This window comes from Oncorhynchus clarkii, chromosome 1, assembly GCF_045791955.1.
Source record: "Oncorhynchus clarkii lewisi isolate Uvic-CL-2024 chromosome 1, UVic_Ocla_1.0, whole genome shotgun sequence".
NCBI classification, from domain to species: domain Eukaryota; kingdom Metazoa; phylum Chordata; class Actinopteri; order Salmoniformes; family Salmonidae; genus Oncorhynchus; species Oncorhynchus clarkii.
In genome coordinates, this window is record NC_092147.1 from 25,132,636 (window position 1) to 25,155,984 (window position 23,349).

Below are 23,349 nucleotides of genomic sequence, written 5' to 3' on the forward strand. Positions count from 1 at the left end.
AGACTCTTCCAGATCTGCCAGTCGACCAGACTCTTCCAGATCTGCCAGTCGACCAGCCTCTTCCAGATCTGCCAGTCGACCAGACTCTTCCAGATCTGCCAGTCGTCCAGACTCTTCCAGATCTGCCAGTCGTCCAGACTCTCTCAGATCTGCCAGTCGTCCAGATTCTCCCAGATCTGCCAGTCGACCAGATTCTCCCAGATCTGCCAGTCGACCAGATTCTCCCAGATCCGCCAGTCGACCAGATTCGCCCAGATCCGCCAGTCGACCAGATTCGCCCAGATCCGCCAGTCGACCAGATTCGCCCAGATCCGCCAGTCGACCAGATTCTCCCAGATCCGCCAGTCGACCAGATTCTCCCAGATCCGCCAGTCGACCAGATTCTTCCAGATCTGCTAGTCGACCAGGATCTGCTGAAACCGCCAGCCAGCCAGGTTCTGGTAGTTTCTACTACCTGCCTGGGCTTCCTCTCAGTGCTGAGCTTCTTCTCAGTGCTGAGCTTCCTCTCAGTGCTGAGCTACCCATCTGTCCCGAGTTACCTCTGTCCCGAGCTGTCCCTCTGTCCCATGTTATCATTGTGGTGGGTAACCTATTTAGGGACGTTTAGGAGGGGGATTAAAACTGTCATGGAGTGGGGTCCACGTCCAGCGCCAGAGCCGCCACCGCGGACAGATGCCCACCCAGACCCTCCCCTATAGGTTCAGGTTTTGCGGCCGGAGTCCGCACCTTGGGGGGGGGGTACTGTCACGCCCTGACCATAGTTTACTTTGTATTTTCTATGTTTTGATTGGTCAGGGTGTGATCTGAGTGGGTATTCTATGTTTCATGTCTTGTTTGTCTATTTCTATGTTCAGCCTGATATGGTTCTCAGTCAGAGGCAGGTGTTCGTCATTGTCTCTGATTGGGAACCATATTTAGGTAGCCTGGGTTTCACTGTGTGTTTGTGGGTGATTGTTCCTGTCTATGTGTTTTTCACCAGATAGGCTGTTTAGGTTTTCGTTACGTCCGTTACGTTTTGTTTTGTAGTATTGTATTGGAGATTCGTGTTTCGTATTATTAATAAACATGGATCGTAAACCACACGCTGCATTTTGGTCCGACTCTCCTTCGTATGAAGACGAAACACGTTACAATGCATTTCTTTTTCCGTAAAGTTTTTTTTAAATCTGACACAGCGGTTGCATTAACGAGAGGTATATCTGTAATTCCATGTGTATAACTATATTATCATCTGTATTTCTATTGAATGATGTGGCTATGCAAAATCACTTGATGTTTTTGGAACTAGTGAATCTAAAGCGCCAATGTAAACTCAGATTTTTTTTATATCCTGTAAATATGAACTTTATCAAACAAAACATACATGTATTGTGTAACATGAAGTCCTATGAGTGTCATCTGATGAAGATAATTCAAAGTTAGTGATTAATTTTATCTTTATTTCTGGTTTTTGTGAAGGCTATATTTTGCTGGAAATGGCTGTGCTTATTGTGGTTTGGTGGAGACCTAACATAATCGTTTGTAGTGCTTTCGCTGAAAAGCCTATTTGAAATGGGACACTTTGTTGGTATTAACAACGAAAATAGATTTAAAATGATATAAGACACATGTATGTTTTAGGAATTGTAATTATGAGATTTCTGTGGTTTGAATTTTGGCGCCCTCTATTTTCACTGGTAGTTGTCATATCGATCCCGGTATCGGGATTGCAGCCATAACAGGTTAAGAAACATCCAAATGAGCGTCAATGCCATACAACACTCCTTCCGTGGCCTCCAACTGCTCTTAAACGCTAGTATATCTAAATGCATGCTCTTCAATATGCCCGCACCCGCCTAGCATCACTACTCTGGTTGGTTCTGACTTGAATATGTGGACAACTACAAATACCTAGGTGTCTGGCTAGACTGTAAACTCTCCTTCCAGACTCATATTAAGCATCTCCAATCCAAAATTAAATCTAGAATCAGCTTCCTATTTCGCAACAAAGCCTCCTTCACTCATGCTGCTAAACACACCCTCGTAAATCTGACAATCCTGTCGATCCGTGTCTTTGGCGATGTACAGTGCCTTGCGAAAGTATTCGGCCCCTTGAACTTTGCGACCTTTTGCCACATTTCAGGCTTCAAACATAAAGATATAAAACTGTATTTTTTGTGAACAATCAACAACAAGTGGGACACAATCATGAAGTGGAACGACATTTATTGGATATTTCAAACTTTTTTAACAAATCAAAAACTGAAAAATTAGGCGTGCAAAATTATTCAGCCCCCTTAAGTTAATACTTTGTAGCGCCACCTTTTGCTGCGATTACAGCTGTAAGTTGCTTGGGGTATGTCTCTATCAGTTTTGCACATCGAGAGACTGAATTTTTTTCCCATTCCTCCTTGCAAAACAGCTCGAGCTCAGTGAGGTTGGATGGAGAGCATTTGTGAACAGCAGTTTTCAGTTCTTTCCACAGATTCTCGATTGGATTCAGGTCTGGACTTTGACTTGGCCATTCTAACACCTGTATATGTTTATTTTTGAACCATTCCATTGTAGATTTTGCTTTATGTTTTGGATCATTGTCTTGTTGGAAGACAAATCTCCGTCCCAGTCTCAGGTCTTTTGCAGACTCCATCAGGTTTTCTTCCAGAATGGTCCTGTATTCGGCTCCATCCATCTTCCCATCAATTTTAACCATCTTCCCTGTCCCTGCTGAAGAAAAGCAGGCCCAAACCATGATGCTGCCACCACCATGTTTGACAGTGGGGATGGTGTGTTCAGCTGTGTTGCTTTTACGCCAAACATAACGTTTTGCATTGTTGCCAAAAAGTTCAATTTTGGTTTCATCTGACCAGAGCACCTTCTTCCACATGTTTGGTGTGTCTCCCAGGTGGCCTGTGGCAAACTTTAAACAACACTTTTTATGGATATCTTTAAGAAATGGCTTTCTTCTTGCCACTCTTCCATAAAGGCCAGATTTGTGCAATATACGACTGATTGTTGTCCTATGGACAGAGTCTCCCACCTCAGCTGTAGATCTCTGCAGTTCATCCAGAGTGATCATGGGCCTCTTGGCTGCATCTCTGATCAGTCTTCCCCTTGTATGAGCTGAACGTTTAGAGGGACGGCCAGGTCTTGGTAGATTTGCAGTGGTCTGATACTCCTTCCATTTCAATATTATCGCTTGCACAGTGCTCCTTGGGATGTTTAAAGCTTGGGAAATCGTTTTGTATCCAAATCCGGCTTTAAACTTCTTCACAACAGTATCTCGGACCTGCCTGGTGTGTTCCTTGTTCTTCATGATGCTCTCTGCGCTTTTAACGGACCTCTGAGACTATCACAGTGCAGGTGCATTTATACGGAGACTTGATTACACACAGGTGGATTGTATTTATCATCATTAGTCATTTAGGTCAACATTGGATCATTCAGAGATCCTCACTGAACTTCTGGAGAGAGTTTGCTGCACTGAAAGTAAAGGGGCTGAATAATTTTGCACGCCCAATTTTTCAGTTTTTGATTTGTTAAAAAAGTTTGAAATATCCAATAAATGTCGTTCCACTTCATGATTGTGTCCCACTTGTTGTTGATTCTTCACAAAAAAATACAGATTTATATCTTTATGTTTGAAGCCTGAAATGTGGAAAAGGTCGCAAAGTTCAAGGGGGCCGAATACTTTCGCAAGGCACTGTAATTTACAAAATAGCCTCCAACACTCTAGTCAGCAAATTGGACGCAGTCTATCACAGTGCCATCCATTTAGTCACTAAAGCCACATATACTACCCACCATTGCGACCTGTATGCTCTCATTGGCTGGTCCTCGCTACATATTTGTGGCCAAACCCACTGGCTCCAGGTTATCTATAAGTCTTTGCCTGGTAAAGCTCTGCCTTATCTCAGCTCACTGGTCACCATAGCAACACCCGTAGCATGCGTTCCAGAAGGAATATTTCACTGGTCATCCCCAAAGCCAACACCTCTTTGGCCTCCTTTCCTTCCAGTTCTCTACTGCGTATGACTGGAACAAATTGCAAAAATCATTGAAGCTGGAGTCTTAAATCTCCCTCACTAACTTCAAGCATCGGCTGTCAGAGCAGCTTACTGATCTGTAAATAGCCCATCCAATCAACTACCTACCTCATCCCCATATTTTCTTTCCTGTTCTTTTGCACACCAGCATTTCTACTTGCACATCCTCATCTGCACATCTATCACTCCAGTGTTAATTTCTAAATTGTAATTACTTTGCCACTATGGCCTATTTATTGCCTTACCTCCTGACCTCATTTGCACACACTGTAGATTGATTTTCTATTGTGTTATTGACTGTATGTTTATTTATCCAATGTGTACCTCTGTTGTTTTTGTCGCACTGCTTTGCTTTATCTTGGCCGGGTCGCAGTTGAAAATGAGAACTTGTTCTCAAGTGGGTGCCTGGTTAAATAAAGGTGAGATAAATAAATAAATTATTCTTTGAATTCAGAGCTTCCTTGTAATAGCATTCATTTATCAGCAGCCTCCCTCCCGCTGTAGCCCACATTAATGTATGTTCCCCCCACTGAGGAATTAAAAACATTCTCCACTCAGACAGCACTTATCAATTATCAAATGCCAATAAGTCTGAACTATACCATTGATATATCAATATACACACCCAGGGACATTTCCACTGGGCATTAGCGAAGAATTGGAGGGGTTGGAGTAATGACAGCTTGGCAACAGAAACATGGGAAAAGGGTTTTAAGGGAAAATAAGTTTTGTACCGTTATTTTCTGTGGTTGAGATTGATTGTGTTTACAGGATGTCACATTAAAATGTGGAACCCAATTCTATTTTTCAATTTAATTATGTTTCCTCTCATTCTAAAATAGCTCTGTTCCTAACATAAAATCAATTGCTATAACGTCAGCCTAGTCCGATTGGTGTAGTGGAGTTTGTTCGCCCAAAACAAACTCCAAGCACAACCCCTACTAAACTATTTTTCCAGGCTTTGGGGCATTTGGCGGGGACAGTCATCCCTGTTTGGTGGATCAATTGGGGAATAATTATGATGACTGAATCTTGAAGTCTGCATCATGAAGAAATCCAATGTATGATAGGGGGGGGGGGGGGGGGGGGGGGGTGAGATTGGTGGTTCTGTTACTTTGTTCTGTAGATATCTGCTCCTCAAAGCAGAGAGCCCCTTGTCAATTAATTGATTGTGAAATAATGAGAACTCTAATAACCACATGACATTAATAAAGGACTCATCCACCCAGCTAACAATAAACGTTCCCACAAATTTTGAGAACATTCCGTTAAGAGTCTCTTTAGGTCATTACCTAACGTTTTCATAGGAATGTTCCAGTGATGTTAAAGGACTGTTTCCAAGAGACCATTCCCTTAATGTCAAATAGAACTTACCCAGAACGTGGTTACCATGTTCTCCGATAAATCCATTAACATCCCACGAAACATACACAGAACATGGCTTCCATGTTCTCAGAACATACTGTATGATATAACAATTCTAGACACGTTTAATGGGAACGTTGCAAGAACATGCATGTGTATCAATTGTCAGGATGTAACCTGATGTTCAAGCCAATCACGGCCCTGATTGGTTAACTACTGATCCATTCACAGCTCTTTGACTGTTGGCAAGGTAAAGGACAAACTTTTAACATACTGTTTTTAACAACTGGACAGTGTTTTCAACCTACATATATATATTTTTAAACCCCCCCCCCAATTTCGTGGTATCCAATTGTTAGTAGTTACTGTCTTGTCTCATCGCTACAACTCCCGCACAGACTTTGGAGAGGTGAAGGTCGAGAGCCATGCGTCCTCCGAAACACAACCCAACCAAGCCGCACTGCTTCTTAACACATTGCGCATCCAACCCGGAAGCCAGCCGCACCAATGTGTCGGAGGAAACACCGTACACCTAGCGTCCTGGACAGCGTGCACTGCGCCCAGCCCGCCATAGGAGTCGCTAGTGTGCGATGAGACAAGGATATCCCTGCCGGCCAAACCCTACCTAACCCGGACGATGCTGAGCCAATTGTGCGCCGCCCCATGGACCTCCCGGTCGCAGCTGGCTACCTGAGCTCGAACCCAGAGTCTCTGGTGGCACAGCTAGCAGTGCGATGCAGTGCCTTAGACCACTGCGCCACCCGGGAGGCCTCAACCTACATATTTGACACACTTTGACATGCAGGATTTCATTGTGCATGCTCATTTACAGTGCCTTCAGAAAGTATTCATACCCCTTGACTTATTCAACATTTTGTTGTGTTACAGCCTGAATTCAAAATGTATTATTAAAAAACATATATCGCCCATCTACACACAATACTTATTATGTGATTTGTTTATACTTCTGAACTTATTTAGGCTGTCCACATCAAACGGGATTGAATACTTATTGACTAATTAAAAAATAATAATAATAATAACATTATGGGGTATTGTGTGTGGATCAGTGACACAACATCTAAATTAAAATTCAAGCTGTAAAACAACACATGTGGAACAAGTAAACGGGTGTGAATAGTTTCTGAAGGCACTGTATACAGTATAAAGGGATCCCAGTTTGCAAAATAGATCTACATCTCAATGGGACGCCATGCTAAAATAAAGGTGAAATAAATGTTTTAATAAAATAGTTTTTCTTGAGTGTACTTTTAACAGAGTTGAGATTTACTTCAAAGTGCATTCACCCTGCTGCTTACACCTATCCAGTTATTTCAGATCAATCCGATTATTGTGCCAGTATAGTTAGGCCCTGTCGAGGAGAAAACCTTGACCCCTTCTCCTTAGATCTGAAACAACTGGATAGGTGTATTCACTTTGAAGTAAATCTCAGGTAGGGGGCATTTCTGTGGGATCATCAGGCAACATCCCATGAAACATGTCTAGAAAATTAGTATCTAATATTCTGAGAACATGGCAACGATGTTCTGTGTATGTTTGGTGTAACGTTGATGGAATATTCTCCTAACCTTCAGAACTGGACACATGAATGTTCTTGCAACATACCATGAAACATATCTAGAACATGCTAAGTAGGTTCTCAGGAGGTTTTTGCTAACATACATATAATATTCCCCTAAAAAACAGAACTGGATACTCAAACATCAAGGGAACATTACATGTAACATCACAAACATGTTTTCTCTCCCTCGCAATGTTAGCTGGGCAGTCACATCTGCCTGTTTTTCCCCCTTTTCTCCGCCTGTCTTTCTGCCCCTTTTGTGTTCAATCCTTTTCCCTTTCTCTTCTTCAAATATAACCTTATTATGTCTAATATTCGCCTCTGTCTCTCTATTCTTTCTTTCCCTCTTTGCCTAAGTCATGAGGTTCATGTGTCCTATGCAATTAAGACTAATATCACCCACTGGGTAGAGCAGCAGAGAGAGATATCAAAGAGCCAGAACAAAGGGAGGGGACAATGGATGATCTGGGATTGGAGCTAGTCTGACACTGCTGCAACATAAAAATTCTGAAGAAAAGTTCAAAAGGTAAAATTGGGCCATTGCCATCCAACTGGCCATTGCCATCCACCTGGCCATTGTCATCCAACCATCCAACCCAAAATAATTATATAACAGTTATTCTTGTCAATATGTGTAATGTCTCGTTAATGTATGGCAAGGAAATTATATATATAGCGGAGCTTCTTTTAACTTGCATTGGTAGACTAAGAACAATTTTAAAAAACAGAGCGCCTTCGCATTCGCCCACAAGCACAATATAGTGACATTACTCATGAGGAAATCTTCTCTATCCACTCACACACAGAATGGAGATTACTAATTCACTTATGTCCTCCCAGGCCTGCCAAAGATATACTAGTGGACTGGCTAACTAAATAAATGATGGGAAAGGCTAAAACAAATGAAGGCAGTGTGATGCATGGAGATGGAGAGAGAGAGCTGCTCATTAGGCCGCGAGTCGGAGAAACGACACCACCGGGACACCTGGGCAGCGAGCAGGAAAGAACAACGATTGGAGGAGAGATAACAGAATATCTAAGATGGCCCTGGAAAGTTGGCAGCACTAGTGCTGGCCTGGAGGGTGGGGACTGGAACAGGCTAGAAGGTAAGAGGAGGGGGTAATGAATGGAGTGGGCCTATATGAATACTGTGAAGTTGATTCATTTGGTTTTGTAGATTTTGGGACAAAAATCAAGTACCTGTATTTGTTACTAGGAACAAAGATGTGAAATATGTAAAAAGAAGTAGGCACAGTGGGCCCTTCTATAAACAGTACTTGCATGACAAAAGTAAGATGCAGGTAATATCACAGTCATTTCATCAACCACCAGCTCTCCTACCCAAATTAAGTCCACTCATCCCAGCGGGAGGAAGTCACTCTAAATACATGCATATTGTAGATGAATATAATGAAAAGACACAAGGCTGTAACAACATGTTGTTGGTACTAAATGCTGAATAGTGACAATTATCAGCATCTCTCATAGTAAGAGATATCCATTGGACAGCTAGTGACTCACCCTGAGTGTTTGGGGAGACCGCGGTAGAGCTCCTACAATGTCCACCTGTGCCATGTCCTCAGCATGCTCATTGACACCATGGATGAACATGACGGTGCCGCTGTCCATCACATCCCGTCTGGCCACCAGGTTCATCTCCTCATCAACTTGGAAGTCTGGGTGGGACACCTCAAACGCCATGCCCTCGTTCCCCACACAGTCATCAAATAACACTGGGGGGAAAGAGAGAAAGAGGAATAAAATACTACAGCTGTTACCAACACTGTTTAGACAGCTTTGCAAGATGGTTGTCCCTTCACATATCTTTATTGCGTTCCTGTGCATCACAGGGACTCTCCCTAATCTACATGTGCTGTCTCTGATCAGTAGCAGTCTCATCCAGGGTGCAGTGATCCCTACGAGTGAACAATGTCACATGAATGACACCTGCCATGGTAGCTATTCAAATTAGCTAAACGTTGGCTCCCTCTCTGTCAATTACAAATACACACATGGGCAGATACATATACACACATCCACTTCTGCTAATGCTGTACCTACTACTCCTAATACATAAATATTTTTGTATCGCTTTGGTGCAATTTTCATAAGTATGTGGTACATTTTCACAATGCTTAGTACAAAACTCAAAACAGATAATCAAAAAGGAAGTTGTTTCAAAACTTCAATTGACTTGAAGTACAGCACACAAAATCATACAGTCTTCATTCAGTCTTTCATTCAGTCTTTCATCTAGAAATACATGGTTCACATTGCAATACATGTTCATATTTTGTAATTGCTTTTCACAATGTAATGCTCACATTACTATTGATATGATTGTGTTCTCACTCGTTAAAAGCCCAGTGCAGTCAAAAACATGATTTCCTGTGTTTTATATATATTTCCACACAATGTGGTTGAAATAATACTGTGAAATTGTGAAAATTATGTGAATGCCTTTTTAGTATAAAAGATGTTTGAAAAGACCACCTGGAAATGTCTACCTGTTTTGGTGGTGCCTGGTGACATCAGTTAATAGACCAATAAGAAAGAGTGTTCAAAACCTCTCTGCCAATAACAGCTAGTTTCTGGTTTTGCCCTCTCAACTCAGACCACTCCCAGACTGCCCTAGCAAAAATTTTGCTTGAGAAATTGCTCTTGGCTAAGAAGTTATTTGTTTCTTTTTTTACCATTTTAATTTAATGCAATCACAGTAAGGTACTTCTTCAGGCTAGGGTCTATTTTTCTCCACTCCCTGTCTGAATGACGTGCCCAAAGTAAACTGCCTGTTACGCAAGCCCGGAAGCCAGGATATGCATATAATTGGTACCATTGGATAGAAAACACTTTGAAGTTTGTAGCAATGTTAAAGTGATGCTTGAGACTATAACACCATAGATATGGTAGGAGCAAATCTAAAGAAAAACCAACCAGAATCTTCCAAAGGAAAATATAGGGTTATATCCAAATCCAGCTCCCAGATTGAAATTCCTATGGCTTCCACTAGATGTCAACAGTCTTTATTCAAGGTTTCAGGCTTGTTTCTTCCAAAACGAGGAAGAATTTTGAATTTTAGTACTAGGAGTCAGAGTTGGAAATCAGTCTGTGCCCTAACTAAACAACCATGCATGTTGTAGCTGGGATCCTTTGGATTGCAAATCAGAGGAAGATTTTCAAAAAGTAAGTGAATATTTAATCGCTATTTGTGATTTTATGATGCATGTGCTGGTTGAATAATATTTTGATGTGGGGGCGCCGTCCTCAAACAATCACATGGCATGCTTTCACTTTAAAGCCTTTTGTAAATCGGACAATGCAGTTAGATGAACAAGACTTTTAACTGATATAAGACACTTGTATGTCCCAAAATGTTTAATATCCATCATTTTTTGAATTATTTATTTGAATTGGCGCCCTCCAATTTCACCGGAATTTGATTACCGGTTGTCCCGCTGGCCTAGCCCTAATTATAAACCAATAGCAAAAAATAGAAGATACACATTTCAAAACTGTTCTTTTTGAAGTGCTGGTTAGAAAGAATAGTAGATGGTAAATATAATTTTCCACACAGTATTCGAATAAAACATGACATGAACAATTTTTTATTATTATTTGTATCCAATGGCAGGTTGTGAGCATGTTGTGAAATACGTCAGTCTTACAGTTTCATTATCCTTATACAGCACATACGTAGGACAAATCATCATAATTGGGGTATTGTAAAGCAGTTGGCTACTGTAAAAACGTAGCACGCTGTTGTATGCCATTTCTGCCCAACCCAGCATTGTACAAGATCACCTTTGCTACATGACTTGTCAACTGATACAGTATCGCCTGTCTTTTTGTTGAAATTCATCAGCTTTTGTAATACACAACACAGGTATTTCAGTAGTGCATTGTAAACTACACCATAATTCCAAATGGGAGCACATAGTATGTGACTATTTCCACTTTGTCCTATTGAAACACACTGGCTGATGGAGAATAATGATTTAGTATTTGCAGCCACATAGGATTTGGTTTTAACAAATATAATATTCCAACATAAATTGATTTCAGATTGATACATTTATGAGGTAAAAATATAGAAATTGACAGCTGTCAGTATTTATCAAAATATATACACTGAGTGTACAAAACATTAAGAACCCTTTGCCCTCAGAAAGGCCTAAATTCACCGGGGCATGGACAAGTTGTTGAAAGCATTCCACAGAGATGCTGGGCCATGTTGACTCCAATGCTTCCCACAGTTGTGGTAAGTTGGCTGGATTTGTTTTGGGTGGTGGACAATTCTTGATACACAAGGGAAACTGTTGATCATGAAAAATCCAGCAGCGTTGCAGTTCTTGACATAAACCGGTGCACCTGGCACCTACTACCATACCCGGTTCAAAGGCACTTAAATCTTTTGTCTTGCTTTTTCACCCTCTGAATTGCACACATAAACAATCCATGCCTCAATGGTCTCCTCCCCTTCATCTACACTGACTACAAAGGGAAAACCAGCTGAGAGCTGACCAGTGACGCAAGCCTACCAGACGAGTCAAATGCCTCAAGGCAAGCAACACTGAAGCATGCATGAGAGCACCAGCTGTTCCAGACGACTGTGTGATCACGCTCTTCGTAGCCGATGTGAGCATAAACTTTAAACAGGTCAACATTCACTAGGCCGTAGGGCCACCAGGACGTGTACTCAGAGCATGTGCGGACCAACTGGCAAGTGTCTTCACTGACATTTTCAACCTCTCCTTGACCGAGTCTGTACTACCAACATGTTTCAAGCAGACCATCATAGTCCCTGTACCCTAGAAAGCGAAGTTAACCTGCCTGAATGACTACCACCCCATAGCACTCACATCGGTAGCCATGATGTGCTTTGAAATGCTGGTCATGGCTCACATCAACACCATCATCCCGGAAACCCTAGACTCACTCCAATTCGAATACCGCCCCAACAGATGTACAGATGAATACCTCCAAATACCTCCATCTGCAACTGGATCCTGGACTTCCTGAAGGGCCGCCCCCAGGTGGTAAAGGTGGGCCAATCAGGGGTGTGCACTTAGTCCCCTCCTGTACTCCCTGTTCACCTACGACTGTCATGGTTCCACCTGTCAACAGATGGCGGCAGAGACCGTCCTAGAGACATTAATGACTCTCAGGTGTTTCCTATTACACATTATGATTTGCCTGTTTAAAAGAGGTGTGTTTTCTGATTTCCTTTACAGAAGCTTGAATTGTTAACCGTGTGCGTTTGTTTCCTGAGTGAGTTAAGACTTTGTGTTTGTTGGTTTTCTCCAGTGTACTGTGATCCTGCGGCTACTGTTTATAAAGTATTCAGGTTTATCGTTAACCACTGATTCCTCGTCTGGTCTCTTCTCTGCACCTGGGTCCAACTGCACCATGTCACAAAGACTGCGTGGCCAAGCATCACTCCAATTCCATCAAGTTTGCTGACGACAACAGTGGTAGGCCTATTCACCGACAATGATGAGACAGCCTATCGGGAGGAAGTCAGACCTGGCAGTGTGGTGCCAGGACAACAACATCTCCATCAACATGAGCAAGCTTAAGGAGCTGATTGTGGACTACAGGAAAAGGAGGCCCGAACACACCATTCACAATGGTGGGGCTATAGTGGAGCGGGTCAAGAGTATAAAGTTCCTTGGTGTCCACATCACCAACAAACTATCATGACCCAAACAAGCCAAGTCAGTCGTGAAGAGGGCACTACACCTCCTTTTCCCCCTCAGGAGACTGAAAAGTCTTGGCATTGGTCCCCAGACCAATAACCAAACAGTTATAAAGCTGCACCATCGAGAGCATCCTGACCGGTTGCATCACCGCCTGGTATGGCAACTGCTCGGCATCCGATTGCAAGGCGCTACAGAGGGTAGTGCGTAAGGCCCAGTACATCACTGGGACCAAGATTTCTGTCTTTCAGGACCTCTATACTTGGCGACGTTAGAGGAAGGCCCCCACAATTGTCAGACTCCAGTCAACCAAGTCATAGACTGTTCTTTTTACTACAGTGACGAGAACAGTTTCTACCCCCAAGTCATAAGACTGCTGTACAATTAATCAAATGGCCACCCAGAATATTTACTTTGACCCCCCCCCCCCTCCTTTTGTTTTTACACTACTGCTACTCGCTGTTTATATATGCATAGTCACTTCACCCCTACCTACATGTACACATTACCTTGACTTGATACCAGTAACCCTTTATATATTTTGTGTTACTTTTCTGTTTATTTAGTAAATATTTTCTTTATCAACAATGCAGTTCAAGAAATAGAGTTAAGGGCTTGTAAGTAAGCATTTTACGGTAACCTGTTGTAGTCATTGCATGTGACAAGTAAAGTTTGATTTGATTGAAGTTTTTTTAACAAGTGATATCAATAAGGGATCTTAGCTTTCACCTGGTCAGTCATGGAAAGGTGTTCCTAATGTTTTGTACACTAGGTGTACATTAACTAGGCACTGTAATTGATAATCACTTAACCATTTGGTAAACCTATATAGTTTAAACTTGTGTCTAGTACAGATTGAGAACTACATAATGAACATGTCTGTTTTTAAAGTATAAACATATTGTAGCAGGTTCAAGGGTGTGGGGTTTCCACGTCACCAAATTCAATAACCAAACACACACAAGGAACACAGATAGAATGCAAATTAATCATTTATTAGGGAGTTTTGCATGCTGGGGAGAATTCACCAACCATTTCAGAGTCCACAATCCGTTCTCGTTGTCCGTTCTGTTCTCTAGGTGTAATCCTAAAACTCAGGTCCTCAGCCAAACCGGTCCGGTACACAGTGGGGGTAATCAGAACGCTATTTCTCTCCTCTCACACTCTCCATAAAATACACTTCCCTCTCCATTCTCTGCCCCTTTGTGCAGGCCGTTTCCTATTTTATCCACAAGCACTCCCTGGCTTAATGATCAGGCTCGCCTCATTGGGGCCGGAAGTCTATATAAGGCTCGGGGGTGGAGCCAGCGGGCTGCAAGATGCAAGATATCTCCCTTCAATTATCACTCCCCTCACCTCTCCCTGCCGTCTGCCACAATATACAGTATGATACCTATTGTAATGTTCTACTATGATGATAACTATTATGATTTTACTTCACAGTAAATTTGACAAAATCGGATATTGACGAGATCAGATAAGTACTGTATGTAACACGCATCCCCTATACAGTAAAGGTGTATGATTGCCATCCTCATGAGTGTACCACTCTCCTTCAAGCCATGGAAAAGGCACGCAAAGACATCAATCCAAACCAATGTCAGGCTTGGCTTGGCCATGCCAAAAGGCTTTTCTGCAGGTGCATGAACAATAAGGACATTTACTGCGATGTCGATGAGAACTTAAGGCCAAATGTTCAAGACGGGCTTGATGCAAACTAGTGCCTGTTAAACGTAATGTATCTTTCATTAATTTAATTTGTTTAATTTGATTTCAGTACACCTATGCTATAATTATATCTGATCAATACATTTATTTGTGCATCAATGATTGTGAAATATGTCTTTAATGATCACACCTTTGATCAAACATAGGATAGAAATGTTTATGGGTAGAGCAAGTGTATTGACTAATGGGAAAAGTTTACGGCAGTGTAGCATATTACATTCAAAGGGCAATTTTTTTATATTTGTCTTGCATTTTTTGCTGTTGAATTAACTGGAAAGATATTATTGCTATGCATGCTGTGTTTTGCAATGTTCTAATGGTATTTCACAGAAAACATATTTTGGACCAATGCTGTGTGGTGAAAGATGAATGTACAATAAAATGATTTGAATGCAATACTTGCTGTGTTAAAAGTGTTACCAGTTTGGAGTTTTGTACTAAGAGTTTTGAAAATTCACCACATACTTGTGATAATAACACCAAAGTGACACTGCAATAGAGATAATTAATACTTCAATCAGCTTTTATCACCGTCATGTGCTTTGCCTCAATTTCCCTCCACATCCCTCATCATTCTCCAGCCTGTACCATCACCATCCTCCTGCTGCAATTCCATGTCTGTACAAGGAAATGGAGTGGTAAAAAAATAATTTGTGTGCATGCATGTGTGAGTGTGTGTATGCATGGACACATGTGTAAAAGGCCTTTGTGGTCTGACTGAGAGAGATACCGGCACTCCACCATGGTTTATCCTCCCTGATCGTGTTGATCCTATCCTTATCTCACTTTACCACACGCCCAACAAGTACCCTTCTCTCATCCACCCTACCCCATTCCACTGTGAGGAGCCCTAGAGGGAGATGGTGGGGTGAAAAGACCTCCCTCTGGATTCTAGACTCACCACATTCTAGCTATGGGGGTGAAGAATAACTTATATAACACTTCATTATTACATGTTCTGATTCGCTTTGAGATCATAATTGTTTGAAAATCATGATGATTTATGGGATATACATGGTTTGATGATGTTTCCTGGAATCTGAGCAAGCAGCGGCTAGGGTATTACAACTTCTTATGGCTGGGGGGCAGTATTGATTAGCTTGGATGAATAAGTTACCCAAAGCAAACGGCCTACTCCTCAGTCTCAGTTGCTAATATGTGCATATTATTATTATTAGTATAGTTTCTAAAACTCTTTGAATATGGCAGGCAAAATCCTGAGGAGAAATCAAAACAGGAAGTGAGAAATCTGAGCTTGGTATGTATTCACCACAGTTCCCAATGAAATCCCCTTGAGATGTTAATGATGTTGCACTCCCTAGGGGTGATGTCAACCATCTATAGAAATTTGAATGAGACTTCTACTGTGTTGTGGGACTGAATGGGAGCAGGTTTTATATTTTATGCGTTTTGTGCTGCGTATCAGGTCGACAGGCAGGTGCATGTCAGATAATTTTCTGCTTTCGCCGAAAAGCATTTTAAAAATCTGACTTGTTGGCTAGGTTCACAACTTGCGTTCAATACCCTGCTTGTGAATTTTGATCAAGGTTTGAGTTTTAACGAGTACATTTAGCATTTAGCGTAGCGCATTTGCATTTCCAGGTGCCTACTTGAGACATATGCGTCTCAAGTAGAGTCAAGAAGTTAAAAACATCCTAATGATTGATTCTGTACTTAGTTTGAAAAGTTTCTTCGACCTGTAATGTAACTTTTTGAAGTTTAAGTCCGACGTAACGCTGACCAGAATGAGCGTTTGGCTATGTATACCAAGCACGCTAACAAAAGAAGGTATTTGGACATAAATAACGGACATTATCGAACAAAACAGACATTTATTGTGGACCTGGGATTCCTGTAGTGCTTTCTGATGAAGATCATCAAAGGTAAAGGGAATATTTATTATGTAATTTCTTGTTTATGTTGACGCCAACTTGGCGGCTATTGTGACTATTTCTTCTGAGCGCCATCTCAGATTATTGCATGGTTTGCTTATTCAGTAAAGTTTTTTTGAAATCGGACACAGCGGTTTTATTAAGGAGAGGTATATCCATAATTCCATGTGTATAACTTGTCTTATCATCTACATTTATGATGAGTATTTCTGTTGAATGATGTGGCTATGCAAGATCACTGGATGTTTTCGGAACTAGTGAATGTGACTCGCCAATGTAAACTCACATTTTGATAAATATGAACTTTTTCAAACAAAACATACATGTATTGTGTAACATGAAGTCCTATGAGTGTCATCTGATAAAGATCATCAAAGGTTAGTGATTAATTTGATCTCTATTTGTGCTTTTTGAAACTCCTCTCGTTGGCTGGAAAAAAGGCTGTGTTTTTCTGTGGCTTAGTGGTGACCTAACATAATCGTTTGTAGGCTTTCGCTGTAAAGCCTATTTGAAATCGGACACTGTGGTGGGATTAACAACAAGATTACCATTAAAACGCTATAAAATACATGTATGTTTGAGGGATTTTAATTATGAGATGTCTGTTGTTTTGAATTTGGCGCCTTGCACTTTCACTGGCTGTTGTCATATCATCCCGTTAACGGGATTGCAGCCATAAGAAGTTTTTAACAGCGCTATGTGCAAATGAGACCACTCCACTGCTGCTTTAAGGAAAAGCCCTATGCTTTAATGTCAGGACAATGTTCAAAATAATACATCCATAATGAATGAACTCCATGTTCTCTTCTTTTCTGTACATAACAGAAAGATCCTTAGCAGTGTATACTCTCTATCCATTGGAATTCTTAAACTGAAGATCACTGCATTCAGTTAATAATGGAGACCCAGACATTCAGTGTTTAAAGTTGGGCTCTTGGATGAAACTGACTCAAGTGAAAAAAATGGGAAAACACTCCTAGCTCATGAGTTCACCCATGAAATCTTCCTGCTCTCAACAGCGTGTACTATACACATTACATGTACATGTACATTTGGTAGCACTTCCAGTAACCCTGGGCCTGATGCTGAGCTAATTGTAGTGTTGTACATTTCATGTTGAAAAACTCTCTTTAATTTCAAACAAGGGCATTAGCATGATAAGAACTTACCAGTCCAAAACTATGTCCTCTCCCGTTCAAAAAATATTCCTCCACAATCGCTAAATGAATCGTCCTAAAACAATCTCCGTCTCACCTTCCCAATCAATTTATTCTAAAATTGTGTGTACATCTGTATATCTAGACTTAGATTTAGCTTTCCCTGACTTAGTCGCCATAATGATTGATATATAAACAGGTGAATCTGCGCGTTTACCCAATAATGCAATGCGTAATATGTGTTTCTCTTTCCAGTGTGAAACTTCAATAGCGAATGACTCACTTTACGCTGGCGCTTACTACATGGGTTGGTCTTGCAACACATAAACATGGCCTAGTGCCGTTTAGCTCAGCTCATTGGCTATCTATCCAGCTAGATTTCAAGACGATCAGTGGTCATTGGGTTAAAAGACAGTCAATCAACGAAACAGCGGGCAAATCATTGGTGCACAATGATGTCATGACTTGTTATCTTCAAATCGGTTTATTTCAGTCAATACGTCCCGCGAAATGGGCCATCAGGTTTGATTGTCTTACAAACTTTTGTGATTGTGTTACAAACAAACCAGTTGATTGCAGTGAAACCAAACATGACTGGAAAAGTCATGTTCTGTGTGGGTCATTTACCTGGAATGTATCGTTGAAAATGGCTATAAAAACGGATTTTATCAAACAAAAAATCATTCATTGTGTAACGATGAGCATTGGAATTGCAAACAATTTATTTTAATGCAGTTTGTGATTATGTTACGCCTGTGCTGGTTACATTTTTTTTATTTTTTATGGGGCTCTATGCTCAGATAATCGCATCGTATTCTTTCGCAGTAAATCATTTTTTAAATCTGACAACGCAGTTGGATTAGCAAGATTCTAGGCTTTCGATACGTGAGACACTTGTATTTTCATGAATGTTTAATATGACTATTTATGTAGCGATCACCGTATGTTGTGGAATTTCAGCCCGCTAGCGGGTTCCGAGCGCAGAGGGGTTAAAGGCCCAGTACAACAGCTGATGAAACTAAGACTGTGAAAGTGTGCTGGTTGAAAATAAAATATACACAGGACCTTCTAATCAGCAGGTTTTGCATGCGTAGAGTTTCGGCTGACATCACCAAGCAGTAAATTAGTTATTAGACCATTAACAAATCGAGTTCCAAACCTATCTGTTTTAATTCAGTATATACTGTATAAAGTGAGGGGTTAAGAGGTTGGTAGGATCATCAACACACAATTGCTATCTGTAAATATGATTAAAAGCCAAATATGCATTCACACATGCACATACTCACACAGAGAGAAAGAGAGAGAAAGCCATGTATGCAGACTACACACACAAAACACAAAGAGCTGTCCATACAAACACCAGACACTATGATGTGCAGCGGGCCATAAAAGGCAGTTCTATATGGAGGGAGGCAGTGTTTAACAAGGAAGGGGCTGTGTGGAAGGAAATTAACTAAAACGCTCATAAATAATCCCTGATGGGTGACCAGGCGACAAACACACACACACACACACACGCACACACACACACTCGCAGCCTAGCTGAGTTTCCCACATGTTTCCTGTATGACATTGGAAAAACACTCTTTCTGGTCCAGGTAGCTTGTAAGAAACGTCCTTCTAACCCAGGCAGGCGGCTAGCAGTCCCACAGTGGGACATGTTAGCAGGGCAGACTACGGCAGGCCTGGTGAGGAAGACAGTGAGCGGGGCCGGTTGGCACACTGTGACACTGACAGTACATTGACAGAAGGGACTGATGGACAGTTAGAGTTACATGTGAAGCGTTGTTCTTTTCTGGTACTCCCACTGATCACTGTGACACTAACAAGCCCACACTTGCCTGCCATCATCCCTGTCATTATAATTACTGTTATTATGAGGAACGGGGGGCACAGCAGAACACAATGGCTGTGTATCTATAAAAACTGCTCATCGCACATTTATTTCAATCCCTGTCTCTCTCTACCTCCCTCTACCTCTCTTTTTTTCTCTCCCTCTCCTCCGTCTCTTTCTCCCCTCTCTCTTTCTCCTCCTGTCTTAGTCTGTACTTAAAGTTGGGGGATCTGTGAATGCTGACATAATTACACCATTGCCTCTTGGCTAAGGACAGGAAATAAAGGAGATAGAAGGAAGTGTTTCTCAAACATAGATGAAACTTGTACCAGGCTCTCAGCAGTGTTTCTCTTCTTTGTTGTGTGAAGCTATGGCGTGCAAGCTGAACTGGACCTCCTGCTCTCAGACTATACTCTCAATACCTCAGGACCATCTGAAATTGGAAAACCCTACAGTTAGTGCTGTGTGCCTACAAAACCATTAGGAATCATATCTATCAAAATAGTCGTTCAATGCACTTAACCTTTTCAACTCTGTAGTGGGGCCTTTTCATCGTTCTCTCCACCACAGCCACTTTAAATCCCCCTCTGGCCACAATCACACACTCACTCTGGCTATGGACTGACAACACAGAGGAAAGGAAGAGAGGCAAGGCTTCCCCATGCTGGAGAAATGTGCGGTAGAGTTTGAGACAGTCCACAATACACTCAAGGGAAACAAACCACTATTTATATATTCAACTATCATTGCTAACCCAAAGCATGACAGATGTGTTCATTTCATCCACATTTATTTCAATAACACACACAGTTCTTTACAGCCTGCAAAGTGTGCAGGGAACAGTGACAGAAATTTCAAAGGCAGTCAGTGAGAGTTTGATGGTATTCTAATGTTGTCAATTTTGGGAGGATTTCAGCAGGAGCATGGCGGGCTGTGCTTTGATTTCAGGCAACAATGGCAGAAGGCCCCATCGTCCTCCGAGAAGTGTCTGAGTTTAAAGCACTGCACAACACGGATTAGCTGGCTAAAAACCCTCACTGAGGATGGTGTCACACAATTTGACATGAGTTCCTTTTAGGCCATAAAACCAATCATGGCAATATAAAATACCTAGCTGTCCTCTCATGACTGGGCTTGGTCATTTAGCACACTGTATAAGTAATATGGTATTACTGTATATCCACTGAAAATCCCAAAGGACTCTTTTAGAATAGAATTTACTGAGGTTCTTGCATACAGTAATACTTACAATTTGTGATTTTGGGAATTTCAGCCTGTAAAATTATTCAAATTAAACAACAGGGCTGGTCATGCAGCTAGTTATTGTAGATGTTTAATTCCATTTGAAATGTCAATAAATAATTTACAAACAAATTAGATGGGCTCATCACATGTAAGGAATGACAAGTAATGTCAATTTATTTTGAAGCATTTTTCAATACTTTTACCCCAAAAGAGTTTCCTGTGCTTTAACAAATGGAGATGTAGTTGAATGTGATGCCTGACATTACTGTCTCCTTTCATCAAACAAGCATCCTGATCATTAAATGCGCTCTCTTGAAAGTATTACAGTTATGTTGTCTGCATCCTAAAAGGGTACGGAAACACCCCAACAAGTCTTTGAAATCAAAACAGGACACTTCAGATGTGTAACCTTTTCTGCTTAGCTTTGATCAAGGGAAATGGGCTTTCATCTTACAACATGATCCACTCATATTTACTTGGGATTCCTTTTCATTGTCAGGCAAGAAATTAGATTTTTTTCTCAGGTATTAAGGTTTTTCTACTCTGTGTTTCTGCCTCCTAACTAAATGTCAAGACGCTATGATGGGGAGAGATGGGAATCTGAAGACTAATCTGAAAGGTGACAGTGTCTGCATCAGAGCTGATAGCTCAGTCCTACTAGAGTGTGCTCCGCCTCAAAAGGCCTTGCAAAAACATGACACTAAGTAATCCGGCATGACAGCGCTGTGCTACTTCTGAAACTATTCAAACATAATTCCATATAATGCAAATAAGAAAGTCTAGCAAGGAGCATTGTGTACAACACACCACAGCCTTTGAGAGGGAACAAGGTTGAGCTTCTCCTGTGAGCAGAACGCCCTGGGACGCATTCACACCAGTATCTCACTTTTAGGAGGACATTTAGAAAGCTGGAACCTGACTGGGGCTTTCAGACAAGTTCTACAAAAAAGTAGAAGCAGCATGTCTTATTCCACATAAAATTATCTCTCCCCCCTCTCTTTTTAATCTTTCACTCACTCTCTCCCAAATATGAAATATGGTCTATGAAGATTAGTTAAAACAGACTACTGATCTTAGTCTAGCTCTTGGGACTTACACACATTCTAAGCCAGGGAATAGACCAGACAGACCTTAAGAAAATAAGTGCAACATGTTGAATAACACATCTGACTGGCACAAAATTACTATAATCATGTTAAAGTCTCTCTGCTGTGCCTTTTACAGTACATCTCTCCATTGCACCAAGAGTAATCCTATAGAAATGGACAGGGATATTTCTTCTTATTGAAGGCATTACAGTTATGTTGTCTCTAACAAGATAGCACTGACAGATAGGGCAGCTCTGCTTCTAGCTCCGAAGCAACTTTGCAATATTAAATGTTTTTGTCTGTTATTTCTTACATTATTACCCCAGATTTGTTTTTGTGTTATTACAAACAGCCGGAAAGAACTTTGGGACTCACCAGCATTACGACCAGGAATATGACTTTCCCGAATTGGATCCGTTGTTCTCCCCCGGGTACCCCCGGGGCAATTGAACTTATTCCAGAGGCTGCTCTAAAACACCACAGACGGAGAAGAGGTATTCAGAGTGGACTTCTAGTCGGACTCAGGAGGCGTGCACCCCATCCACCACTTCCGAGTGTATTACTCGCTAATGTTCAGTCTCTGGATAATAAAGTAGACGAGCTCAGGGTTACGATCCCCTTCCAGAGAGACATCAGGGATTGTAACATACTCTGTTTCACGGAAACATGGCTCTCTCGGGATATACTGTCCCAGTCCTTAAAGCCAGCTGGGTTCTCAGTACATCGCCTAGACAGGAATAAAGAACTCTCTGGGAAGAAGAAAGGTGGGGGTGTATGTTTCATGATTAACTACTCATGGTGATTGTGATAACATACAGAAACTCGAGTCATTTTTGTTCACCCAGCCTAGAATACCTCGCAATCAAATGCCAACCGTATTACCTACCAAGAGAATTCTCTTCGGTTATAGACACAGCTGTGTATATTCCCCCACAAGCCGATTCCACGACGGCACTCAAAGAACTACGCTGGACGTTGTGCAAACTGGAAACCACATATCCTGAGGCCATATTTATTGTAGCTGAGGATTTTAACAAAGCAAATTTGAGTAAAACGCTACTGAAGTTCTACCAACACATTGGCTGTAGTACTTGCACTGGAAAAACATTGTACCATTGCAACTCAACATTTCGAAATGCCTACAGGACACATTCTGTCTCCTAGAGAGGATCTTACTTTGGGGCAAAAAGTGCAAATCAATCCCAGAACAACAGCAAAGGACCTTGTGAAGATGCTGGAGGAAACAGGTACAAAAGTATCTATATCCACAGAAAAATGAGTTCTATATCGACATAACCTGAAAGGCCGCTCAGCAAGGAAGAAGCCACTGCTCCAAAACCGCCAGTTTGCAACTGCACATGGGTACAAAGATCGTACTTCTTTCAGAAATGTCCTCTGGTCTGATGAAACAAAAATAGAACTCTTTGGCCATAATGACCATCGATATGTTTGGAGGAAAAAGGGGGAGGATTGCAAGCCAAAGAACACCATCCCAACCGTGAAGCACAGGGGTGGCAGCATCATGTTGTGGGGGTGCTTTGCTGCAGGCAGGAATGGTGCACTTCACAAAATAGATGGCATCATGATGCAGAAAAATTATTATGTGGATATATTGATGCAACATCTCAAGACATCAGTCAGGAAGTTATAGCTTAGTCGCAAATGGGTCTTCCAAATGGACAATGACCCCAAGCATACTTCCAAAGTTGTGGCAAAATTGCTTAAAGAAAACAAAGT

At 41.5% G+C, this 23,349-nt stretch overlaps 1 protein-coding gene across 1 annotated transcript in view; it reads right to left on the minus strand.

The window, feature by feature from the left end:
• Window positions 1-23,349, minus strand: part of LOC139369857 (cadherin-13-like) — a 243,059-nt gene that overhangs the window by 44,534 nt on the left and 175,176 nt on the right. The window contains exon 3 of the mRNA XM_071109488.1: window positions 8,491-8,702. Within this exon, the coding sequence (XP_070965589.1) occupies window positions 8,491-8,702 (212 nt within the window). The remainder of the gene's footprint in view (window positions 1-8,490; window positions 8,703-23,349) is intronic.